This window comes from Capra hircus, chromosome 9, assembly GCF_001704415.2.
Source record: "Capra hircus breed San Clemente chromosome 9, ASM170441v1, whole genome shotgun sequence".
NCBI lineage: Eukaryota > Metazoa > Chordata > Mammalia > Artiodactyla > Bovidae > Capra > Capra hircus.
Window position 1 is genome coordinate 6,433,787 of NC_030816.1, and position 27,573 is coordinate 6,461,359.

At 37.2% G+C, this 27,573-nt stretch overlaps 1 protein-coding gene across 1 annotated transcript in view; it reads right to left on the reverse strand.

Annotated features, from left to right (window-relative positions):
- The window catches only part of LCA5 (LCA5, lebercilin), a 56,732-nt gene extending 30,952 nt beyond the window's left edge, over nucleotides 1–25,780 (reverse strand). Inside the window, exons 1-3 of the mRNA XM_018052900.1 lie at nucleotides 25,685–25,780; nucleotides 10,509–10,896; nucleotides 5,173–5,702 (exon numbers count right to left, since the gene is read on the reverse strand). Of these exons, the coding sequence (XP_017908389.1) occupies nucleotides 5,173–5,702; nucleotides 10,509–10,707 (729 nt within the window). The 5' untranslated portion in view covers nucleotides 10,708–10,896; nucleotides 25,685–25,780. The remainder of the gene's footprint in view (nucleotides 1–5,172; nucleotides 5,703–10,508; nucleotides 10,897–25,684) is intronic.

The following is a 27,573-nucleotide window of genomic DNA, read 5'->3' on the forward strand; positions in this document are numbered from 1 at the left end:
AAGAGTATAAAAGGGTCTTAAAAACAAAAACTTTGAGAATTGCTACATTATATAACTATTAATATTTTATAAATGTTAGCACCTTAACAGGGTTTTTTTGCAGCTTGTTACAGTTTGTTGCAGTTTTATTTAAATATTAATTATATGTATATAACTATTAATATGAAAATAAATATATTTAAATGGGGCTGATACTTTGACAGGACTCTATTCAACAATCTTTCTGAAGTAAAAGCCAAAATGAAGGTATAAAGCCAACTGTAAATAAAGAAAGAAACATGCAGCCTGATTTAGCTGTCTGCCCTTTTGGACAGAGTTCAAATTTAACCAGTTTTAAATTTAACAAATTTAACCCTGTCAAGCAGCTCTTTATCCCAAGCATACATATGGCCTAGGACCCAGCAGACCATATCACACAAGGTTGGCAAGAAGCAACTGCCATGGGTGACTGTCCCGACTCATACATGTTTTGGTGCTGTCTAAGCATCTATCTACTTCTAAGCCACTGTACTCTTAAGTTACCTAAGACTATGCGTTCTATACTTACACTATGCACTCTGTCACTTTCATCAACTAACAAAATAAACCTGTAAACAACCTATAGAGGGTGCAGAGATAAGTTTTTCACAGCTCAACTATTTAGAGGTACCTTGAAGAATGCTTTCTTTTTCCTCCCCTAAAAAGAAAATATAACACAAGGGGAAAAAGAATTGTGGCTTAAAATCCCTTCCGGGATGAGGCAGTCTACAAACAAACAAACAAATCTGCCTGTCACAAATTCCAGTTTAAGGACTCTTAAAATGCTGTGTGTTAGTAGCTCAGTTATTTCTGATTCTTTGAGACTCCATGGACTGTGTAGCCTGCCAGGCTCCTCTGTCCTTGGAACTCTCCAGGCAAGAATACTGGAGTGGGTTGTCATTTCCTGCCAGAGGATCTTCCCGACGCAGGGATTGAACCCAGATTTCCTGCACTGCAGGTAATCTGCTTTACCATCTGAGCTACTAGGCTACACCAAACAAAAACAAAAAACACCAGTCATCCTTAGTAGAGAATAGCACAAAACTTAAAGTCAGCACTACAAGGATTTTACTGCAATTTCAAGGGACACTCAGGACTTCGATTTTGGTTCATTTGCAAAATGAAACACCACAATAGTTCTTAGACTCCTCCCTTATCCTTACAGTCAGTGGTACTGAGGTGGGAAGAAAAAAGATTAAGTGAAATTTGAAAAACTGAATGAGGCATGAAACAAAAAAACTACCTGGTAAAGAATCTGCCTGCAGTGCAGGAGACCCCAGTTCAATTCCTGGGTTGGGAAGATCCCGTGGAGAAGGGAAAGGCTACCCACTCCAGTATTCTGGCCCAGAGAATTCCAACTGTATAGACCACGAGATCACAAAGAGTTGGACACGACTGAGCAACTTTCACTTTAAAAACAAAGCATAAGATGAGCGGAATCACTCTACCATTATCACATATATAAGGTTTACGACGTAGTCTATAATGAAAAGAATGTAGTGTCAGCAGAGGAAAAGACATATACATCAGAAGAAGAGACCAAAGAATCCAGAAATAGACCCACAAAAATATGCCCAACTGATTTTGGACAAAAGTGCCAAATTCAGTGAAGGAAGAATAGCCTTTTCAAGAAATGGTACTAGAACAACTGGGCACTACATTGGCAGGGAAAAAAAAATAGAAATGCATTTCAACCTAAACCTCACAACTTAAATAAAAACCAACTCAACATGAATCATGAACTTTAAAGTAAAACATAAAACTGTAAAGCTTTTGGATAAAATATAGTAGAAAATCTTTAGGTCTACAGGCAAAGGGTGACAGGGATAGGCAAAGAATTCTTAGACCTGACACCAAAAAGCACAAGCCATAAAAGAAAAATCTGACAAATTTGACCACATCAAATTTTAAAAACTCTCTGAAAGACTCTGTAAGAGGATGAAAAGACAAGCTACACAGTGAGAAAATATCTGCAAACCATGTATCTGACAAAGAACCTGTATCTATTATATATAAAGAACTATCAAAAATCAACAGTAAAAGAACAAACAATTTGAAATATAGGCAAAAAACAAATGAACAGGATCTACTAATGGCAATAAGCATTTAAAAAGATGTTCAACATCATAAGCCATTAGGAATAATATTAAGTTAACACTAGGAGATATTGCTACATACCTATAGGAATGGCTAGAATTTTTAAAAGCGGTTAACACCAAATGCTGACAAGGATGTGGAGAAAGTGAATCACTTATACATTGCTGGTAAAAATGTAAAATGGTACTACTACTTTACAAAAGAAAATGGCAGTTTCTTACAAAACCAAATGTGCTTATCAAACAATTCATCAAGTGAACTTTCATTCATACAACCCAGAGAAATGAAAACTAACGTTCACACAAAAACCTGTTCATGAATGGCCATAGACCCAAGGACTGTAGCCTGCAAGGCTCCTCTGTCCATGGACTTCTCCAGACAAGAATACTGGATTGGGTTGCCATTCCCATCTCAAGGAGATGTCTTGAGACATGTCAGGTCTCCTGAATTGCACAGATTCTTTACTGTCTGAGCCACTAGAGAAGCCAGGAGCTTCATTAGTTAATAACTAAAACTGGAAACAACCCAAATGTCCTTCAACAGGATATACCATAACACTCTTGATATCCATGTCATGGAATACTACTTGGGAATAAAAAACGAACAAACTATTGATACATGCAACAACTCTGATGGAGCTCAAGGGAAAAAAATGAAATCTGCCAACCTTGAAAGGTTAAATACTAGAAGATTCTGTTTATGTTACATTCTTAAAATAACAAAATTATAGAAATGGTGAACAGATCAGTGGATGCCACAGGTCAGAGTGCTAGGGAAAGCAGGAAGGTAACTATTCTTATAAAAGTTGGTAACACACGGGAGCCTGTGATGGAACTGTTCTACATTTTGACCACAGTGATGGGCATGTGAATATGCACGTGATGAAACTGCACAGAACTAAATACACACACACATACACACTCAAACACAAATGAGCCCATGTAACACTGGTTAAGTCTGAGTAAGATGGATGAGCTGTATCACTGTATCACTCCCAATTTCCTGATTATAATATTATATTTGTCTATGTGCTTCCCAGGTGGTTCAACAGTAAAGAATCCACCTGCAATGCAGGAGACCCAGGTTAGGAAGATTCCTTGGAGAAGGAAATGACAATCGATTCCAATATTCTTGTCTGGGATAATCTCATGGACAGAGAAGCCTGGTGCACTACGGTCCACGGAGCTGCAAAAGTGACTAAACAACAACATATTGTAGTCTGCTTATGCTCTATGTTACCCCTGGGGAAAATGGATGGAGGGTATATAGGATCTATTTTTTTTTAACTGCATGTAAATCTACAATTGACACCATTTTTTTTTTAATTTCTTATTCCAGTAAGAAAAACCTAAATATTGAGAACACTGTACAGTAAGTATTTCAAAGACCTGAAGCTTCCCTGAGGGCTCAGCAGGTAAAGAATCTGCCTGCAAGGCAGGAGACACAGGAGATGCAGGTTCAATCCCTTGGTCAGGAAGTTCCCCTGGAGGAGGAAATGGCAACCCACTCCAGTATTCCTGCCTGGAGAATCCCATGGATGGAAGACCTTGGAGGGCTACAGAGCACAGGGTCACAAAGAGTCGGACGTGACTGAGTGACTAATACTTTCACTTTCACAGACTTATCACAGATGACTGATTTCCATGCACTCAAGTGGGTAGCCACACAATTCAACTCCATCTACAACACAGAATCCACAGATTTGTTCAAGTTTTCCTTTCTTCCTTCTCTTTCTTTCCTCCTCTATCATTCCTGCAACCCCCTTCATAACAGGCTATGAGAGAGAACTGCAGTATACGTGTGTGGGGTGTGTGTGTACATGTGTGTGCACTACAATTTCATGTTCTCTCTAGTTTTACAGAAATACACACAGAGGTGTGGGTTGTTTTTAACCATACTTAATAATCAACCTTCTGTGCTCTTGGTTCCTAATTTTAAAATCCATATGGTCACATTTTGTACTTCCGTTTAAAAGTAAACGTCAGCTATTCATGACAATAGATGTTTCTATCCCCTACCCTCACCCCACTACATAGGTAAGTAAATGGTCCAACAAAAAAAGTTTTCATATGTTTGCTCTGCAGTTTGACTTGATCGCTGGTAGAACCTATGCAATAAGATATCTTCTGTATACTGAAGCAAAAGTTAATGATTGCTAATTTGGGAGAATAAGCTAAGTTCTTTTTCTGGCCACTGATATATACTCTATTTAATAAGCCACTCTCTTTGGGCAGGGCATTGGTATATAGAGTCTGGTATATTATATAGACTAAAAAGTACTATTTATATACCAGGTACTAAAAACATCTAATTAATACATTGCAGAAAAGCTATTTTATAGTTCTGACTTTCCCTTGTTCAAAGAATTTTTACAGCAAACATTATTCTCATACTTTTCCCCAACCTTTGCTTTCTAAACAGATTATATATATATATATATATACACACACACACATATATATGGCAGCATCTAATATATGTTCTCCATGTAACAGTCATGGGCTAGTACTCTTTTTCTTTAATTTCAAGAAAAAAAATTTTTTTGTAAGATCTGCTATATTCTCAGACTATTAACTCAGCATCATTCCACCCACTTTTCACATCAAGTCTTATTTGGGGGAGTAGAAGCGCACCCTGCCCCAAAATATATCTTTCACAAATGTTCAAAGAAATAAAAATAGAAATTATTCATGTGGCATTTCTTACACAATGGCCTCAAATGTCAGTTTTATATACTATAGCTCTTATAGTATCATTTTCAATTTTAAAGAAACAATCACATAATCAAACAGTGTATTTCCCCCAAATAGCTAAGATTTTTGGAACTAAACATCTATCATCATGTGGCCCATTAATGTATACAGTCTTTCACATCTTGCTCTTAAAGATAAAATCTTAAATTTTTCCTAATCTCTTACTCAGAAAGATACTTAAAAAAAAATCAGATTTCATTTCCAAGCAATTGCTGAACTGCAATAAGCAGTCTTAAAAGTGCACATCAAATGCCCAATGAAAAATAACACAATACAGCACAATTAGAAACTGTGGGAATTTTACCTTAATTCTTCTCTCTGTGTCATCTAATTTTAACTCTGCAGAAGCGAGTTTCTTTGCTAAATCAACTCGTTCAGGTAGGTGTTTAGCTTCAGAGATCTTTTTCAGTTTCTGTAAGGAAATTTTTGTCCTAAGTAGTTCGCCTTCTGTCTCTTTCACCCTTTTTTCAGATACTCGTTCTTTCTCTTGAGATTTTCTTAAGCGGTCTTTGAGTGCTGTAATCTCATTGTTATGACGAGCAATAAGTTGTGAGATTTCGTTTTCTGTGTCTTCATACTTATTTAGGGCTTTCTCCTGCCTGTACTGAAGCCTTTTCAAAGCCTTATTTTCTTTTAGCAGCTCGGCTAACTTGACCTGGAGCTCAGTTACTTCGTTCTGCAGTTCATTGATTTTTAGCTGTCTTGCACAAAGAACCTGTTTTGTAACGCGATCAGGATCTTTTTGAAGTGGCTGCCTATTGAGGCTCTGGGAGCGAAATCCTGCTCGGACTCCCTTTCTGTTTGGTGGACCCTTAGGGCTTGGTTTCCTAGGGGCTGAAAAAGAAACAGTCATAACGTAAAGTGAAAGCTGTATCAGATGTAGAATTATTGACTCATCCTAACACAAATGACTCCATAACATTCTTTAGTCATTTTGTTTCCTTTAAGGAAACATTTTTAAAAAAATGATTTTACAATATTTAAATATTTGGTTTTACTTAGAGCTTTTAATATATTGTTTTTATTAAGAAAGATCTGAAATCTTTTAAGACAGTTCAAGAAACATATTCTGATCTAGCAAAACAATATCCCATGGTTTACAAGGAATTATTTTACACTGTTTGAAAAGATGGCAACATCAGGCTCCAGCATTTTTACCTTTGCAGATAAGATGGTCACTGTCAGCATTAGCACGGTGCCTAATAAATACAAAATGTCATGATAACCAAGTCATCTGTGCCAAGATATTTGGGATCATAATTTGAAACGTGGAAATGTATGGTTTTTTAAAATTAACTAGAAACCTTTGTTTCAGGAAAGATGATGACAACATGACAGAGATTTGGGACTTGGAGTTACTACTTCACTGGTCCTTGGGCAATTCAACTTAAACCCTTTCCAGGTCTATTTTTCCTTTTGTTGTGAGGATTAACTGAAGTATGTGCATAAGACAGAAAATTCTCCAAAAATATTCTCTGTCAGTGTTAAGAACTTAATCCCATGTATCAGTGAATGAAAATGGAAAACACTTTAGCAGTACAGATGTGATTCTAAATGCTTTCTCAGAGGCTTTCTTTTGTGTGATGTTCAAATCAAAAACATCTGGCATAATTTAAGAACAAGATAAACGACTCCAGCCTAAAAAAATAAAAGCACGCAAAATCTTTAAAGTGTACATATCACAACATTTCACAAAAATTTTGAATATTATTTACTCAAAGTTCATTAAACCTTGGCCTCAGTATACAGAGCACCTGCCCTTTAAAAGAGGCATCTGGAAGTTTGCCATAGTTGAAAACAGCGAACTTTAATCTCCAAGGTTACTGCATTTTTTCTAGAAGGAAATGCATTCCAGAGGGGAAAAAATGAAGAAAAACTAGAAAATCCAATCTTTCCCTACCTACTTCACGAGCCATGGATTTTATTATGCAAACAGGTAAAGAAAAACATGTTTACAATTTAACATTATAAAGTTTCATTTAAAGAGACAGAAATTTTGTAGAGGGTATACTAAATGTGTTCTGGTTTGGGATTCCAGCTCTATACATGCCTAAATATTTGAAAAGAAGTAGTAATAAAAAGAAATGAAGGAAAGCCTATTAGTAGCTTTGAAACTATGCTATCCAATATAGCAGTCACCAGCCACATGTGGCGGAAAAGGCAACGGCACCCCACTCCAGTACTCTTGCCTGGAAAATCCCATGGGTGGAGGAGCCTAGTGGGATCCTCAGTGGGGTCGCTAAGAGTCAGACACAACTCAACGACTTCACTTTCACTTTTCACTTTCATGCACTAGAGAAGGAAATGGCAACCCACTCCAGTGTTCTTGCCTGGAGAATCCCAGGGACGGGGGAGCCTCATGGGCTGCCGTCTATGGGGTCGCACAGAGTCGGACACAACTGAAGTGACTTAGCAGCAGCAGCAGCCACATGTGGCTACTGAAAACTGAAATGTGGGTGATCCAAATTGAGTCCATAACTGAAATACACATGAGGTTTCAAACACCTAATTCAAAGAAAAAAAAGGAATGCAGAATATTCCACACACTATGATTTATACTAACTATATTTAGAAATGATAATATTTTGGATATTCTGGGTTAAATAAAAATTATTAAAATTAATTCCACCTTTCTACCTGTTTTTCTTTTTAAATGTGGCAACAAAAATTATATTTGTGGCTTGCCATTTGTGATTTGCATAATACTTCCACTGGAGAAACTGCTCCAATTTTAAATTGGAGCATCTATCATTTCAATTTTCTTTCTTTCCCAACATACTGAGTGAACAGAGTTTTAGTGACTATATGGTATTACAGAGTATGTATTCAGCTCTTGGAATGACAGAAACTTTATACATAAAAATGGTTGTACATAAGAATAAATGTTAATCATCCCAAATCTCTGATTTTTATGTATAAAATTATATTGCTCAGCAAATAAGATTTCATGAACATGGAAACTTAATTTGAGAAGTGAAAGCCTAGATATTATACGAATCAGGTTATAAATTCTCCACTAATATTTTATTCTATGATACAGCCAGACAAAAAGGGCTTCTGCCACCAACATTTGACATCCTAAAAATCTGAACATTGTTTTCTACTATATTCTATTAACCAGAACTCAAAAAATATCTCTCAACTTTCATCTATCTCTTTCATTTTCAAAACAATCAAGATGAAATACAGGGCTAGTAACACTCAGAAGAAAGATGACTGACTGTTGTATATATCATTCTTCATCTCCCCCTTGTTAAGTTACCACCAAAAAGAGGGCAGACAAATACTGTTTTCCTTCCATCAGGTGTTAAAATTACAGTACGACTCATTAAAAAAACATGTAACAAAGATAAACTATGCATCTACCAAAAACTTAGTATGTTTATATTACTGATAAAATGAGAAACAGAATATGTACATAATATGTAATATATAAATATGTATAACCTAAATTATTATTAAATTGTATTATACATGTAACTTCTGATAGAGCACAAATTTTATTTCTGAAATAATAAGCTGAAAATGTAAAAGGAAGAACGAAGACTACGTTACCAAGTGTGAAATTCTGCAAATTCAAGTGTTCAAGATGCTTTTTTAAATCACATTTGGTTTTTCTTTAGGTTAGTCTGAAGTGAAGTCGCTCAGTCGTGTCCGACTCTTTGCGACCTCATGAACTGTAGCCGAGGCTCCTCTGTCCATGGAATTTTCCAGGCAAGAATACTGTAGTAGGTTGCCATGCCCTTCTCCAGGGGATCTTCCGGACCCAGGGATTGAACCTGGGTCTCCTGCCTTGTAAGCAGATGCTTTTACCGTCTGAGCTACCAGGAAAGCTCAGTTTAGTCTACAACAGTGATAACTGCCAACTTAAGCCAAAAGAAATCAATGTTTAAGGACGTTATCAGTTTGGCCCTGTTGGCTTGCACTAAAGTGCACAGACTTTAATTCAAAAAACAATGCAAAGCAGAAAACAGTACAAGTCAGGTTGAAAATTTTCTGGGCGATACTCAAACTGTTTCTCACAGCTTTTTCTCAATTATCTTCTTAAATAAAACTGCTTCTAGGTAAGGAGTGAAAAATTAAAGTATTTCTACCAATAATTCCCAAGGTATGTGAATGATTTCTTGGGAATAAAGTCATTTTCTAAGATTCAACCCTAAGGACTGTTTATTCTTAATTATGCAGCAAAAGTTTAGTATCAGATCATGCTCTCAACCACAAAATCAAAACAAGAAAATGACACTGGGATGGATTTGGAGGAAGAGACTATGAAACCTGCAGCACTGTACTTGTAGCAAAAACAAACAAAAACATACCAGCAAAAACCATATAGAAAAAAAAAAAACACTTGTTAAAGTTTTTTAAAGTTGTTAAAAGTGTCAACGTCCCCAGGAAGCCTGATCGAGGATTCACGAAAAGGTTGCTTTCAAAAGGAACACACATTCTTTGCAGATTTTAAAAAGGCAAATGTTACTTTTCAAAGTAAAAATTTATAAAGGCAAATGTAATCAAACCCCTGCTTCGAACTTTTCAATAGCTAACTATTTCCCCCACATAAACAGCCACTATCTTAACACAAGATTCTAGGCATTTCATTACCTCACCCTATTCTCCTTTTCAGCTCACATACTACTTCCTGCCTCGCAATCTTACCACTCGAAGCTACTAATGTGATGGCTGTATTGTATCTATTAACCGATACCATAAAACCTCATTTTACTGATGCTGGGAAAGACTGAAGGCAAAAGGAGAAGGGGGTGGCAGAGGATGAGATGATTACACAGCATCACCAACGCAATGGACATGAATCTAAGCAAACACTGGGAGATAGTGAAGGACAGAGAAGCCTGGTGTGCTGTAGTCTATGGGTTTGCAAAGAGTCGGACACGACTCATTGAGTGAATAACAACAAATAAAACCTCATTTCCCTTAGCTTACCTATGATGTACTAGCGGTCCTTACATATTTTGTTACTAAGTATATACAGATTTTCTTGACTAGGGATTTATTAAGATGAAGAAGAGATTTCCAGAACATTATGCAGTCAAATATGTATTAATACCTAGCTCCAGACTAATAACATTCTAACAAGAAAAATTATTTCTAAAGATTTATGCTGTTCCATTATAACACCATTTAATAGAAAACAGACTGGTGGTCCCAAATTCCACTTCTAAGCTGAGTTTGAACTTTTTCAGTAAGTAACAGTAATTTTACCCAATCTATAACCATTTAATAGAAAACAGACTGGTGGTCCCAAATTCCACTTCTAAGCTGAGTTTGAACTTTTTCAGTAAGTAACAGTAATTTTACCCAATCTATAAAAATGCCCCTTAACCACTTTACATCCATGCTTTTCACAACTTTCTGAAAATAAAGAAAGGTACAAATGTTTTGTGATTTTTTTTTTTCCTTTACAAACCCCAAGACAATCATTTATTCAGGAACAGGCGAAAACAAAAATGAGAAACCTCAGTTAGAGTTCATTGTTCTGGATACAGTATGGCTGTGAATGTAACAAAGGATAGTACACTGTAAACAACATTTATAAAAATATATCCTATTCTCATTCACACAGGTTTCCTTAAGCACTCAGAATGAATATTCTAGGTCTACTGGAGTCTTTTAAAGGATGCTTACCGTGATGATGCACTTGGCTATCTGAAGTTTGTTTTTTAGGATATTTTCCCTTAATACTTGCAGGCGGGGAGGGATGCACCAGCGACGACCGGCCAGAAGACTGTGGAGTAGTTCCAGAATCAGATGAAGAGCAAGACGAACAGTTTCTGCTTGTCTTACCTTCTCGATCAGTGGCTGGACTTCTTTCTGTTTCCCCCATGGCTTTACAAAATAAGTCTCTATTCACATAATTTCACAGATTCTTCTCAGAAAAATCCACAACAAGCCTGAAGAGCGATTTTTGAGTCTTCAGATCCTGGGGATGATATTCGGATCTGGGCAATCTGTTTTCTCTCTGTATCTTTAGTTCACAATTCACAATAGCAACCAGAAGATAGGCTTTTTCCCTCTACAATTAAGGAAGAGGGAGGGAAACTCATCATATTTCATGAAATAGATTTCAAGAGTTAATTACAATGAAAGATACCAAAAGCGAAACAACATATTGCTTAGAATTTTAAAAAGAGGCCATAATTTAATTCATCTATATTTTCATACATAGTTCTCTACAGTATTTGGAGAAAAGATAGACTGTGAGAGACTAGAGAGGGAACATCTAGGGTACTGACATACACTTGCTTCTGAATAAATGTTAACTGAATCTGACTCCCTTGAATCTTAAGATTTATAACAAACACAAATGCTAGGTGAATAATAAAGTCACCAGTTTTTGGTTTGGGTGGTGGGGGTGGGGGGAAAGGTGGTAAGGAACAAGCCTGCTAACAAAAGTAAGAAAAATACCTAAGACTGACTGCATAAAAATGTAAAACTGAACCATGAGAAAAATTAATCAAATTAAGGCAGTTGAAGAAACATATTTACAACATGACAGAAAAATCATGACCATCCTTAACAATCAATAAATACCTCATATCACGCCACAAGAAAGATAGGAGGTCAAAAGATAAATGGGCAAATACATGTTAAGACCCACAGCAGGCAACAAAAATAGGCACAAAAAACATTCAACTTCACACATCATTTTTAAATCTAACAAACTTCCAAAGATTCCTCAAAATAACAATGCTTCCAAAATGACTATCAAGACAAGACTGGGGGAAAAAAGCTGGCAAAATAGGTTAAAACTTTAATTATGCTTTTAACCTTTGATCCAATAATTCTACTCCTGGATACCAAGAAAATTACCCTAAAAACAGGAGGATTATGCACAAATGTTGACTGTGGCACAATTAAAAAGAAAAAAAGTAACCTAAATGTCTAACCATTGCAAAATAAGAAATTAAGAAAAGTATTGAAAAAATCAATACAGCATAATATTATGCAGATGTCAAAAATGTTTACAAAAAGTTTAACAAGGAAGATGCGTATACTATTATGGTAGAGGAAAAATTCAAAGTGTTGTATACAATATGATCTCCACTACAGAGTCACTGAAAAATGCTGAGTACTCTTTTTAACTGAACTCAGGAACTGGAAAAAACAAAAAAACAAAACACCTCCAAAAACCAAGGTATACACGTACACAAAAATGATTTCTGTCTGGGCAACACGGATTTTAGATAAGTTTATCTGTCTGTTTAACAGAGTTTAATTTTCTAGCAAAATGAAACCAGATTACTTTTATAATCAGAACAACTCTTCTTAATATTTAGAAGAAACAAAGTCCATTGAGGAAATTAGTGTTAAAAGAATACTGGGCCTGGTAATAAGTGAAAGAGACATCCTCAAGGTAGCATTACTGCCGTTCACTGCGGCACTGGGCGGTGGGAAAGGACCACATCCGTCCAAATGACCATCAACAGGGAACTGGCTACCCACACTGGACACCTCCACACAGCGAAGTACTGTGCCACCAAGCTCTTAAAGCAATGAGGACTGCTTCTGCATAATCTCTGCAATCTGCAGTGATCGCCAAGAGACAGTAAGAAAGGGAAGAGGGAGAAAGGCATGCGTAGTATGCTACCACTTATTGAAGGAGGGTTATAAATTCATATCTATAACTTGCACACTTTTACAAAATAGAGGAATAAACTATACACTTCATGAAAACACAATGGGTTCTCCAGGGCAGGAGTATCCAACGGAACTGTGAGCAAGAGTGGTGGTTGCCAAGGGGGAAAGAGCTGGGAGAAGAATGGAGTGGGAGGTTGGGGTTAGCAGATGTAAGCTTTTATATATAGAATGGATACTGCACAGCACAAAGAACTACATTCAGTATCCTATGATAAACCGTAATGGAAAAGAAGGTATGTATTAAAAAAAAAAAAAAAGAAACCAAGGTACGTATATGTATAATGGAGTCACTTTGCTGTACAGCAGTAATTAGCACAGCACTGTAAATCAACCATACTTCAATTTTAGAATACAGAAATGTTTTAAAATCAGTTCAGTATGATAGCTAGCCGCATGCAGCTACTGAACACTGAAATGTGGTAGGTGTGAATGAGGAACTAATTTTTAATTATATTGAACTTTAATTAACTGTTAAAAGCCAAATGCACTAGTGGTTAGCTGACTGGACGATACAGCTGCAGAGGAAGGTAAGACGCTGACCTGAGGGACAGGGATAGGAGTTAGACTTCTTTACCTTAACGTCTGTAGATTCAATGCTGGAAATCATACTTTTTGGAAATTAGGTTTTTAAAAAGCATTTCCTATGAATCAAAAGAAAATCTAACTGTAGGTGGCTCAGACAGTAAAGAATCCAACTGCAATACAGGAGACTCGTGTTCAATCCCTCGGTGGGTAAGATGCCCTGAAGAAGGAAATGGCAACCCACTCCAGGATTTTTGACTGGAGGATCCCATGGACAGAGGAGCCTGGCGGGCTACAGCCCATGGGGTTGCAAAGAGTCAGACCCAACAAAGCAACTTTCAACGAGCAACTAACACTTTCACTTTCATATATACGGTTGGTGGCAAAGCCACACAGATTAACCAGTACTAACAACTTTAAAGAACACAATCCCTAGGGAGATGATCCTACTGAAAAACGAGGTTCAGAATTTTTCTAAAAACAATTTTCAATAATCGCATTGCTGGTATTATCCTACGATCTAGAAATGTGGTCATAGTAGAGAGCAAGAAAGCTCTGAAACACTCGTGATGGAGTGTCACAAGGGTTCAGGACAGTGCTCCAGGAAGCTCTGACCAGTCAACATGGGACAATAGCATCTGCAACAAGCACTGTACCAGCAAAGGATTAAAACACACAGAACGTGTTTAAATTCATGACGTCATATGCTATTTTAAAAAACTAATGAGTTACCTCTGAAAGATACTAAGGAACCAACTCATTCATCTGAAAATTGATACATGAAGAGGAAAAAATCCAACATGTATCCTGTCTACACTGTTACAAGCTGTATCTTAGAACAACAAAATAGTAGATTAGAGGAAGTATTTCTTTACAGAATTATTCTAGCTAATAAATTAAAAAGGGGAATATTCGAATGACAGAATTAGAACATTGTCATTTTGTAGTTACTAATGCAATAATGAAACTAGATCATGCTCACTAATGGCTAACACCACAGAAAATAATCAGATACAGTGTGAGTCCGGAGGAGATGCAACTATTCCCCTGAGGTAACAGATTCCTTCTACAAGAAAAATAAAATCTGATTTTGATCAAACTTCTAAACTGAAATGACAATTTATAGAAAATTCAGGGGACAGAGGTACAAGGAAGCAATTAGCAAGATCTACTCTGTGGCCAATTCTGTAGGACCAACTGGCTTCTTTAACATAGATTGCAAGCAGAAAAGGGAGAGATAGGGAAAGGTATCTATATATTTTAAAGGCCTCAGGAAAACAAACAACTGCCATCTATGAGCCTTGTTTCAATCCTAATTCAAACAAATTATGCAAAAGAAAATTATAAAACTGAGGAAATTAAAACACTGACTAGATATTTAATGACATTAAGGAACTGCTATTGCTTTAGGTAAGATCACGGTATTATGGTTATTTTTTTTAAAAGAGTCCTTATATTTCAAGGTAGATGTTGAGATATTTATAGATAAAATTAAATAATGCCTGGAGTTTACTTCAAAATAATCCACGGGGAAGGAGGTAAAAGTATATAGTAAATAAGACTGGCCATGAGTTAGTAAAACAATGTAAAAACTGTGGACACCTGCAGCTTCATTACTCTAATATCATTGCTTTTGTATTTGTTTGAAATTTCCCTTAGTAAAAAAAAGAATTTTTTAATAAATAAATAAATGGTTCATGAAGGAAAGGTGAACTTATGAAAATCAATTGTATTTCCATGTACTAGTGACCTACAGTGGAAAATAAAGAGAGGAAAACAATGCTGTTAAAAAAAAAAAAAAAGTCAAGCAAACTAACTTAGATTTTATTGCCTAGCAATCTCACTCTCTGCTACAATTAGCTATTTGAGCTGAAATCAGCAAAGGCAAGGACTAATATTGCAAATATATAAATCAGTCTGAATCTTTCACTTTGCAAATCATGAAAGAAAATATTTACACATGTAAAAAATTATCCGAGGAAAAAGGATAATGAATTAAGGCAATTAAGTGGATCCATCACTTATCAGCTGTGCAAATCTCAATCTACGTCTAAATCTCAATTTTCTCATCTGTAAAATGGAAATAATAATGGTATCTTCCTTAGAAAATTGCTGTGACAACTAAATGGAATAATTAACTATCCCACAGTAAGCACTTGCTAAATATCAATAATTATATTTATAATACAAACATACAAGATGCTCGGTAAATTCTGATTAACGTTCCCTGTCAAAGACTTTCAGTTTTAATTTTAATAGCATAATTAAAAGTTAACTATATGATACGGCTGAGGATTATTTCTGTTTATAGCATATAGCAGAAGTAGTTCCCTATGACCTATCCCTTCTAAGTCAGGAATCCACCTAACTCTTCCTGCAAAGGGTAAGAATCCACAAAAACATTACCTGTCATTCATCTCCTATGCACCAACACTAGCTCTCTCCCTACCCACCCCCTGCCCCCAATATATGCATCTTTGAAAAAAAAAAAATAAGGAAATATCCATTGCCCCATTATCCAAGTCTTGTTCCCTGGGACAACCATTTTAATGGCCTATACTTTTTTGCTTTTACTATTTCTTTTTATTACTGAAGTATAGTTGATTTAAAATATTGTGTCAGTTCCAGTGTGTGTACGTGCATGCTAAGTCGCTTCAGTCGTGTCCGACTCTTTGCGACCCTATGGACTGCAGCCCGCCAGGCTCCTCTGTCCATGGATTCTCCAGGCAAGAACACTGGAGCGGGGTGCCATGCCCCCTCTAGGGGTTCTTTCCGACCCAGGGAACGAATCTGAGTCTCAAGTCTCCTGCATTGGCAAGAGTTCTTTACCACTAGCTCTACCTGGGAAGTTTCAGGTGTACAACACAGTAATTATACATACATACATATATATACACACATATATATACACACATATATATTCAATTTCAGATTCTTTTCCCTTACAGGTCTTTACAAAATATTGAGTATAGTTTCCTGTGCTTTATAGCAGTTCCTTGTTGGTTAACTGTTTTATATATAGTAGTATGCTTATACTATTTCTTCAATTAGTAATTTTAGGCTATGAAAGATAAGGATTTAACTCACATCTCATTTTTAAATGGCTGCAACATGCAACTACACGTTGGTTATGCAGTTTTTTCTTTGGAATTTCTGTCCTTTTTTCTTGAGAGGAAAAAAACATCCTTCTTACCATGTCACTGATATCTATCAGTTTCTCAGTCATTCTATCTGTAGCCTGAAATCTGTTATTCTTCTTAAAGACATTTTTTTCTTGGAGTAATTTCCTATTCTAATTTAAACGAATTACTTTCTACTTGCTGTACTGCTGTCATTCTGGAATTATTTTGATTGAACTTCTGTGTTAATCTACCTTTTCTAGTAGTCCATGTTATTTTTATTCGTTTTCATTGTGTTTCACTGCTCCATATTCTCACGCAACTTCTCCTGGAATGGTTATCTAAAGTGAAAGCTCTGAGTCTTTGTATGCCTGAGAATTCTGCCGCATACTTGATTATTTTCCTAGGTTCCAAATTCTAAGTCATTCTCTCTCAGAACTTTGGAGACACCGCTCCACTGCCTTTAAAACCTCAGAGCCGCTTATGGGATGTGACAGTCATTCTTTCATTCACCATATGTTTCTTGTGCTCTCATTATGCAACAGTAATGAAAAAAAAAAAAAACAACAAACAATCTCTGCCTTACGGAGCTTACACTCTAGTTATGTCCACTTGATTCTCATTCTTTATAGGTAATCTTTAAAGAAAACAAAACAAAACTCCTTAGTTGCCTTTAGGACCTTTCCTCTTGCTATACTGAAATGTCACAAAGATATACACATAGGTGTGAGGTTGTTTTTTTCTCATTCATTGTGTTGCCCTTTGCTTCCCTCTTCCTTATTGTGCTTAGGTTACATTTTTGATAACTGACTTTCCCTTTACTCTTTTTTAAACTTCTACTGGTTAAATAACAGACTTTCTCTCTTTGTCTTTTTGTTCTATTTTCAAAGACATTTACCCAATTTATCTTCAAAACCATCCAGGATTTTTGAATTTGTGCAAAAATCTTATTTTCTAAGAACTCTTTGTTTTGATTTTTTCAAAGAATTATTCTATTCTTGCTTTAATGAGGCAATACTTTTTTTTCTTCCCCTGAGAACACTCTAAATAGACATTTTGTTTAAGATCTCTCCTGATGCAGAAATTACGTTTCACACAGCTACAGTTTTTCACTTTGTTTAGCCTAGGCTTTTTAAATACTGCTGATTTTATTTCTGTGAATTTTTGGTCACCCAAAGGAAAGAAGAATGAACAAAACTGCACATGAGCATGGCCTCCTGACAAGCACATGTTGCTTCAGGATGAACAGCAAAGAATCAGCACTATATGGGGGACTTACTGAAAGTTAGCAAAGAGGAGGGATTATCTCCAAACACAAATGTCCGCCACAGCAACTCTACTTTTTAAATGCTATCATTTCCAGAAGAAATGACGTCCGTATTTTTTAATGGGAAAGAGAGGAAGGGGTGAAGGGCAGAGAGAATCATACTGTTGATGTGCACAGGCTTGAGACACAACTATTCCATTCATAGTTTTTCAATTACTCTTTCTTCCCATTTTTAATTTTTCCTTTCTTTTTAAATCCTAAGATTCTCTGAGAATCTGCAGGATACATCAGAATACTTCTTTCCCTCTTGAGTATCTTGTGACATAGTTCTCTCTGTTCTAATCTGTTCCATGGATCATTTCCCTTTCCTGTTTCAGAAATGTGTTGTATTAATAATCTCTCATCCACTGAGGGTACTCTATCATCTTTTCAATGTTAAAGGTTTATTCTCTTTTATCCTTAATATGATTTTAATGCTGTCTCCAGCTAGAAGAAAAATACATATGGTCAGATCTACATCTTTAACAGCAAATATAACTCTTTGCTTTAAGTAAATGGCTATTTATTTCTTTTAAATTTATTTTTAATTAGAGGATAATTGCTTTACAATGTTGTGTTGGTGTCTGCCATACATCAACATGAATCAGCCACAGGATGAGTCATCTTTAGGCTAATTATTCCTAATAATAATTCTCAAACTTTTAAGAGAATTTGATACAAGCAATCACTCTTCCAAAGTTTATGAAACTACTATTCAATTCATACATCTATTCCATTCAGTCAACACAAATTACTAAATTACTAATGGCTACAGATGCCATTTAAAGACAATGAGGAAATTAAGATGAGCAAAACACACTAGGAGTTCCTTTACGGTAGGGTCTGGCTCTTCCATCAAAGATGGCCAATTAAGAAAATATCACAATAAATTATTCTATGTATCCTTTATATATTCCCTAAAAATATTACATGTTAACTACATGAAAACATTTTTTAAAGTGATAAAGTCAGCCTCAGGTTATATACCCAGAGAAAACTATAATTTGAAAAGATACATGCACCCCAATGTTCACTGTAGCACTATTTACAATAGCCCAGATGTGGAAGCAAGCTAAATGTCCACTGACAGAACAGCAGATAAAGAAGGTAAGGTACACACACAGAATGGAGTATTACTCAGCCACTGAAAGAGTGAAGCAATGCCACCTGCAGCGAACGCCAGGGATGGACCTAGAGATCTATCATATTAAGTGAAGTAAGCCAGACAGAGAAAAACAAGTACCATATGGTGTCACTCACAAGTGGGATCTAAAAGAAAAATGATACAAATGAACTTATTTAGGAAACAGAAACAGACTTCAGACTTCAAAAACAAATTAACGTTTACCAAAGGGGAAACACTGGGTAAGGGATAAATTAGGAGTTTGGGATTAACATATACACATTACTATATAAAAAATAGATAATCAACAAGGACCTATTGTACAGTACAGGGAACTCTATAGTCTGAAAAAGAATAGATATATGTATATGTATAACTGAATCTCTTTACTGTACACCTGTAACTAACACAACATTGTAAATTAACTATACTCCAATATAAAATTAAAAGAAAAAAAAAAAGTCCCTGGAACACTAGACAATATTTTTCTTGCCTTTGCCAAACTTCTGATTACTTAGCATCTATGCCAAAAAAGGTAGGCTATTTTTAAAATATGTATCCCATATTGTGTTACAATTCTTCATGACAACAAACAAGCCCTCCTTAGAATGTACTGCAATCCAAAGATCTAAGCATTCCTAGAAAACAGAAATTTAGACACTTGTGAAATTTTTCTTTTATAAAGTTAGGTCTTAGTCCTTGTAAAAACACAGTTGCCTGGCTAACACTACTGCCAGAAAAAACAGTTCAAACAAGCAAACAGGAAAACAAAACAAGTTAAAGAACATACATGAAGTATTAGACCAAAAAGATGGAAGGCAAGAAATGGATACAGACATGATAATGCAACTATCAGAATAATAACTAATAACTTTGCTACAAAGTACAAGCAAATAAAAACCCGTGAATTACTACTAAACAAGACTGCGTAACAATTTGGCACTAGAAGGAACCCTGAGAAATCGGTCCTTTCTTTGCATAGATTAAGGAAACTAAGACCCAGAAAAACAAAGTGATTTACCCAAGATGGCATTTTACCTAAGGTCACAGAGTTAAATTAGTAAAATCTGAAATGGACTGTAAGTTTCTCTTAATTGAGGGACCTATTCACTATTTCAATAGCAACAATCAGGTGAGAACTACCTTATCTTTAAAGGCGCCTCCATCTGCAACTACACGGTTCTGTGGCACTCTCCTGCTAAAACTGAAGAAGCACTGCCGCTCCTTTTAAGAGCTAAACTCACCTGCCTTCTTTCCCACTCCTCCTCTCCATCTCAAGGACTGTACCTGCAATTCAGCCCTCTTTACTGGATCATTCCTACTAACAAAGAGGCTCTAATAAAGCTATTGCTTGGCTCCAGGTCCCTATTGCATCTACAACCCAATTTCTCCATGCCAGTCTTCCAATAAAAGAAGACTATTCTGTCTATACTAAAATAGTCTTCCCAACCCCAGGGATCGAAGCCACGTCTCCAGCATTGCAGGCGGATTCTTCACCAACTGAGCCACCACGGAAGCCCAACCTATACTAGAATATTATATTATATGATAATCTAGAACCTCTACCTCCTTTCCAACGTTTTTCTAAATTTGCACTAGTCAGGTTTTCATCTTGACCATTCCCCTGAAATAGCTTTCATCAAAACAATGACGTTCACCCTGGCGAAATCCAAAAATCGATTTTCTGTCCTATTTGTCCTTGACCTCACAGAGCATTTGAAAAGACTAACCATTTCCTCCTTCCTACAACACCCTCTTTATAACTTCCTTAGCCTCCTCTTTCCTGGTTTTCTCACTGCCTCACTGGCCATCTCTTCGTCTTCTCTGGTGAATCTGTCTCCTCTTTCTGATCTCTAAAGGCTGGAATACACAAGGCACCATGTTTTAGGCCCTCTTTTATCTACACTCTCCTCTTAGGTGATCTCATCTAGACTTCACTTGCCCTGCCTTCCAGATTCATATATTCACCTTCCTGTTTGACAACTCCAGCTGGGTACCTAAACATGCCAATACAAAATCATGATCTGTTCACTTTCTACTCCCACCAACTCTTTCCTATTTTTCTGACCTCATTAAATGGCATTTCCATCTACTAAGTTATCCATGTCACAAATCGAAGGATCATCCTGGATTTCTTCTTAATCTTACATCCCACAACCAAACCATCTGTAAAACCAGGCTGGTTTATCTCCAAAATATATTCCAAATTGGATGATTCCTTATCATCCCCACTACTACTGCCCTGGTCCAAACCACCATCTTCTCTCTGCAATAGCCTCCTAACTGATATCCTTCTTTCATTCTTGCTGCCCCAGTTACAGAAAGCTACCTGACACAGAGATCAGACAGCATCAAGCAGACCTTCTACTTAATACCTTTCAATGGCTTTCAACAGTCATCAGATTCCTTAGCCAGACCCACAAACTCCTGTGAGATCTGGCCCTCCTGCCTACTTCTCCATCCTTACTTCATGCTTTATCTCTTCCCCTCATCTTCTGCAGCCACAGTGGCATTCTTTTGTGCCTCTAACGTGCTAAACATGTCACCAACTCAGAGATCTGCTCCACCTCTTACCTAGATCTTCACAAGGGTGAGATTACTCTGCTTTATTTTCTTCACAGACTTCGTTACTATTGGGAATAATCTCACATTTGTCTCTTCCTGTTAAATATAAGACCCATGGGAACAGAAATCTTCTCTGTCTAGTTCACCAGAATGATCACAATACCATGTATTAATCTTTTTGTGAAATGATTACTCTATAATGCTATTTTGAATATAATATTAGTACTTTCATTCAATAAAATGTACCTTTCTATTTTAAAGAAAATAATTAAATCGTCCCACATTCAACTAATTGTATAAGACTTACATAAATCTCTAAAATGTCTAAGAAGGGAGAAAATGAACAAGTCAAAAGTTTTGCTCTGAGCCATTCCCATCATAAAGTTGGAATATTCTTACTGGGTTAATTTTAAATGATGGAAATAACCTATAGGGTTTCAGACAAAATAAATTTCACCTGCAGTTACAAACATTTCTATTAGACTAATATAAACTAGTCACATTAAGTGAATAAAATTTTTTTTCTTAAAAAATTATCAACAGAGAACACTGAAGATTTATACTTCACGTAAAGCTCTCCAGCTAATTTAAACTAATTTTTTTTTGTGACAAAGAATGAGTCAGTTAACAGTTGTTCATCTGTTTCTCTTAATTGTACAAGGGTAACCAGATGAAAACAAAAACCATAAATCTTGTCCAATTTCAATTTCTAAGAATTGTTAATCTTCCGAAAGTGGCCAGGAGTGCTATTGTGGCAATGCTAGAAAGCCATCAAGTTTAGCACTTATCATTTTCCAACTCATCTCTAAAAAGTCCCAAGTAGTACACATCACAAGTCAGAAAAAAGATTAGTACAAGCTTCTGCAGTAACAGAAATGCCTCCTATAAATGATATACAAATCCAGTTTCAAATGAATCAGAAAGTAAACCAAAGCTGTAGAGTCCACTGTATACTGAATATTATAATAAGCATCTCATCCACGTGACTTTAAGAAAAATTCATTTTAAGGAAAAAAAACTATGTAAAATCAAAGAACTGTTAATTTCCTGTTATTTCCCTGTGTTCAACTTCTTTGCATAAAACATTGCTACCTGGCTACCTCTGCTGCCAATATGAATTCACGTAATAGCCAACTAGATGAGTGAAATAAAAATAAACCAGGAGAGAAAGAGATGAGCAATATCTACCCTCTCGCCCACCAAAACCACAAATAACTGAAGATGAGATTAAAGTAAAAACAATATTGCTGCATTAAAGCTATAACTCTTTCTCTCCTATAAGGGAGAAATGATTAGAAACAAGTCAAGTGTTTCCATTCCTCTACTTCTCGACATTCTAGGATGTTGCTAAGTGGTTCCTTATTCTACATATATTTACACAACACTGACTTCTGCTTAAAAATCAAACTATGTTTAGATTTTAAGTATAATTTCCTAGACTCTAGGTCAGATCACAGTAAAGGTTAGACTTAAGATTTAAGGTATAATCAACTTCCTTTAAATAGCACACTGAAACATGGGTCAAACTAAAGCATCTTAACTACAGTATGTATTCCCAAACTTCAGTCAGTCAAATGAAAACACAGAATATTCATTCATTCGGCATTTACTGAATACCTACAATCAGGCACTGGACTATGGATAAAGTTGGAGACACAAAAATGAGTCAACTGATCCCTACTATTAAGAAACTCCCAGCCTGAAAAGAAAGATAAGTAGTATTAAATACTAATGATAAAGGGAAATAACGGAAGCCGAGGAAACTCAAAACGACGATTAGAGGACAAAAGGGAGTTTGGGAAGACTGCCAGAGGAGAAAATGCCTAAAATTGAGTTATTTGGTATTAGCAGAGGTCAAGTACAAGTATGATTTGGGTTGTGTATTTGTGTTCTGTGGGGGCAAGATGACAGCTAAGGTTAGCTAAAGAAGACAGTTGATGAAGAAAGACCCTATTTCGGTAAGAGGAAACGTGCAGAAGTAAAAGGCATGAGATAAACTGCAAACAGTTCAAAACAGTGATGACTGAGAACCTGAAATACAGCTAGTTAGAACAGAAAGAAGCTGTTAAGTAAAAAATATGCATGGGATTTTGAAAACAGTACATGAAAAGAACATAAAATACCTCTTTAATAATCTTAATATTCACTATGTATTGAAACAGCATTTTGGATATCTTGGGTTAAATAAAACATTATTAAAATTAATTTCACCTGTATGTAATTTCCTGTGCGGATCCTGAAAATTACATATACAGTTCACATTATATTTCTATTGGACAATGCTGGTTTAAAATGACTGTATTGACTGGAGGTAGTGATAAAGTATTGATAATAATAAGTGAGACAGAGTGAAGTGTAAGAGACCATTACAAGAAGGATTTTTATGCTATACTAAGTTCACTGAAACCAAAGGATCTTCAGTAAGATTAAAATAACCACACCGACAAAGATCTGACAATGATTCAAAAATACAATGATCCATCCAAGAACTTGAGAGCAACAAAGCTTAAGGAATAATAACAACTGGCCTTGAGATCAGGTGACAAATGATAGAAGTCTGAACTAAGGTTCGGTAACTTAGAAATACAGAATGCAGAATTGATTTAGCCATGTTTATCAAGTAAAATAAACTGGACATTGTGGCCAATTATATATGGAGTAGGAGAATGAACCTAAATAAACCCTTGAAAAATTGGGTGAATATGGTACCATTCAACAGTACAGATTTGGCGAGGAAGCCTGATGAGTTGGCTATCAGACACAGTGAGTTGAGGATGTCTATGGGAAAATCTATGTGGAAATACCAAAAAATCAATTATATAAATTTGTAGCTACCTCAAGTGTTCCAGGAAAGAGATTTTTTAAAAAATGCATTATATATTGACAAAAATATGGAAGGTGGAAGCGAAGACTATCAAAAGCCTGAGAATGAACTCAGCCAAGAAAAGAACACAGAGTGAACAGAAGGCAGAAGACTGAATTATGAGGAAACACAATAATTAAGTGGTGGATAAAGGAGGATTCCATACAGGAGATGAGGAATGACAGGCAGAAGAACCAGGAGAGAGATCAGCATGTTTATCCTAACAGTCCTCTACTGTGTCATACAGAATCATGGTTCCATGATCGTTTAACAGAAGATATGCAACTCTAACAAAAGAAAAATCACTTTTCTGAAGTCACAGTTTTTGACATCTAAAATGACACTCTGTCAACCTAAGAGAATTAAAACAAATTATTTCCTCTTATGTTTTGAATAAACATGCAAGTCAACATTCAGCAAAATCCTAAAGTGAAATATTTAGAACAGTAATACAAAATTCAAATGTAAAACTACAACTGAAAAAGATTAAAATAATAACCACACTAAAGTGAGAAAAAAAGTAAAGAAATCTCCAGAACTGTATCCTTTTCTGTTTTGCTGTTTTCCAAATTGCATGAAGGCCCTTCAACAACAACAAAAATCATTTAAATGATGACTTTGATCCCAAAGAGATACCTAATCCAAACTCTTAACCTCAAATTAAGGACCATCATAAACATGTAGGTGCCCAAGTGTACTTTTGTAGACAGAAGCCAAAACTTTCTTCAGACTTTCAGGGGGGTGCTCCACGACTGAAAATCACCACTCAGGGCAGACTATTTAATATCCAATTCTTTTTTCACGTATGTAGGTATAGATGTGAACAGTCTCAATAAATTTAATCTTCACGATATGTATACCATACCCATTCTGAAATGGGAAAACATGATGCTAGTCATTTGTTCCCAGCTAGGAATCTGTTACTAATTGATGTTTGTAGATTATCCAAGGCAGCAAAGTGCATGAGAGGGATTTATGTTCAGGTGAGATGAGAGGGGGGTTAAGCCCAGGTGAGTCAAAGAGAGGAGATGTGAATTGGACCCGTGTTCTTCACCACTGTTAAACACTATCCCGTGGTCCTGCCAACTTAAAACACCAAGTGTCTGAGCACCCACTCCAACTCATCTACGCCAAAAAGGCATTTTTTGGGGCCAACTCGTTCCTCCTCTCATCCCATCTCTGAAGGATTCAGAAAAATTTCACAGCCTGCACCAAAGATCCTCTCCACGCTAACCAGTCTTCATTTCCCATCATTTATCATCCCAAAGCCTCACAGCCTCTTTCCCCTTCTTGACTCTGGTCCTCCTTTCCCATCTTCAGTCGAGAGGCCTCTGGGGTTTTTTAATAACTCTGAACCCCTTTCTCTAAGTATTCCTGCAATGCGTTCCCTTCCTTCTCTTCCCGATCACCAACTCAACCTTTCCCCCCAACTCGCTCCCCTCAAATTCCCCTCTTCCCGGGACCCTCCTAGTGCCGGGCTCGAGATTTACTTTCCTAGGGACTTTCTCCTCCCCGCGTCCCCAAGTCCTCCTCCATCCCTAATCCTTTGAAAAGTCCACTCGCACGCCCCTGTCCACTAGAGCTACCTCGCCAGCGCCCCCAAAGCCCGGCCTCGCCCCGCACCCCGTACTCCCCCCTTGTCTCCACGCCCACCCCAAAGCCCACCTCCAACCCGCTGCGGCCCCTCCTCAGCGCCGACTCGGCGCCCGCCGCCTTGCCTTCTCTCCGCGGGGCCTCAGCGTCTGCGGGCTAAAGAGGGGGTGGGGGGCAAGGGAAGCTGCGGGGCGGGCGCGGAGGGGGCCGGGGTGCGGGAGGTTTGAACACAGCGCCAGAGCAGGGGCGGGACAGGCAGCCGTGGGCGGCCGTGGGCGGCCGCGGCGCGGCGACCTCGGCTCCAGGGAAACGGAGGCGGAGGCCCAGACTGCACCGCGGGGCGCGCGCAGCCAATGATATGCCCGCCCCCGACCTCCCATTGGCTTCTGTTGCTACAGGAGTCTCTTTCTTGCGTACAAGGGGAGGCGGCCATTGGCTGACCGCTCTAGCTGTGGCGGCTGAGGAGAGGGGCGAAGCTGTGCGAGCCGCAGCCCAGAGAAGCGCGCCCGGCCCTTTTTAGGCTGCGCGGAGCCAGTCGTGGCCGCAGAGGGGGTCTAGGGGCTTCGTGGGTGGCTGGGAGGTGAAGGCCTCTGGTGAAGTGAATTGTAAAAATGAGCCACTGGCCAATTAAAAACATTGAAAATTGTCTCGGATCGCTTTTGGAAATCACTTGGTTTGAAATTAGAAACAGCCAGTCGCTCCTCTGTTCTCAGCACTGAAATTGCTGATTTTCAAGAGGATGTAGAGTAACCATAATGATTCTTCTGCCTCGAAGTCCTGGCTTTCGTGAAGGACGAAAGCGCCCCGTGTTTTAGAAGGGGTTTGAGATGGAATGACATATGAAACATTTGAGCTTTTTTTTTTTTTTTTTTTTTTTAAAGGAAACGTCTGTGGCGCGTGCCAGTAACTGTTAAGAGCTGCTGTGTGGCCTATTTTCCCTTTAAAAATAATGGACTGTATTAAACGGCATTAATTGCGGGAGGCGAGGAAGGTTAAAAAAAAATTACTCTTTGTGATGAAGGTTCTTTTAAGCCCTTCTAAGCCTTCTGATTATCAACATGGTTTAACACCACACTCCGCTGTCTCGCCATTGTTAAAATCTGCAGACAACCTAATTCTTGAAGGCAAAGGTGTTCTAATCAATCTTCTGACCGTGGATTATGATAATTCCGTTTCTTGCTTGGGCTTGTTTTAGACTTACACTGTTTCAAACCTTTCGTTTTATCCTATCAATCTATTTCATTTCAAGTTAAAGATTAACCCACTTAAACAAAACCATGTGTGCCTGCGTGGTCGCTTCAGTCCTGTCAGACTCTGCGACCCTATGCACCGTAACCCGCTAGGTTCCTCTGTCCGTGGGGATTCTCCAGGCAAGAATAGTGGAGTAGGTTGCCATGCCCTCCTCCAGAGAATCTTCCCCATCCAGGGATTGAACCTTCGTCTCTCATGTTTCCCGCGTTGGCAGGCGGATTCTTTACCACTAGTGCCGCCTGGGAAGCCCAAACAATAACATAATTAAATGTAATTTTCTCTATGTGCTAATAATCATTTGAAGAAAAGTAATTATCTGTTAGTGAAAAAGAGTAATATCAGAAAATGCACTGAAATAACTTTTCATTAGTTTAAATGCTAATACTCTTCATTAAAATAGCTCACTAGTTAGTACTCCGTTAAAGTTAATACTACATAGTTTAGTAAACGCATCAGTGGATTACTTTTAAAGGAAGTTGTATAAAGAGTCAAAAAACATGCTGTAGTTAGGTTTTAAAAAACCTGAAAGACAAGAAAAGTCTCCAGAATCAACTGGGGTTTGCTAGCACTCAAGGACAGTTGAGAATGAATGATATTTATTCAGCCATCACAATTTGATGGTGTAATCTCATTCTATCTTCATTCAGATACTAGATGGGTATTGTTATTCATCGTTCTACATGAAAAAAAATGATTCTGTGAGGTTAAAG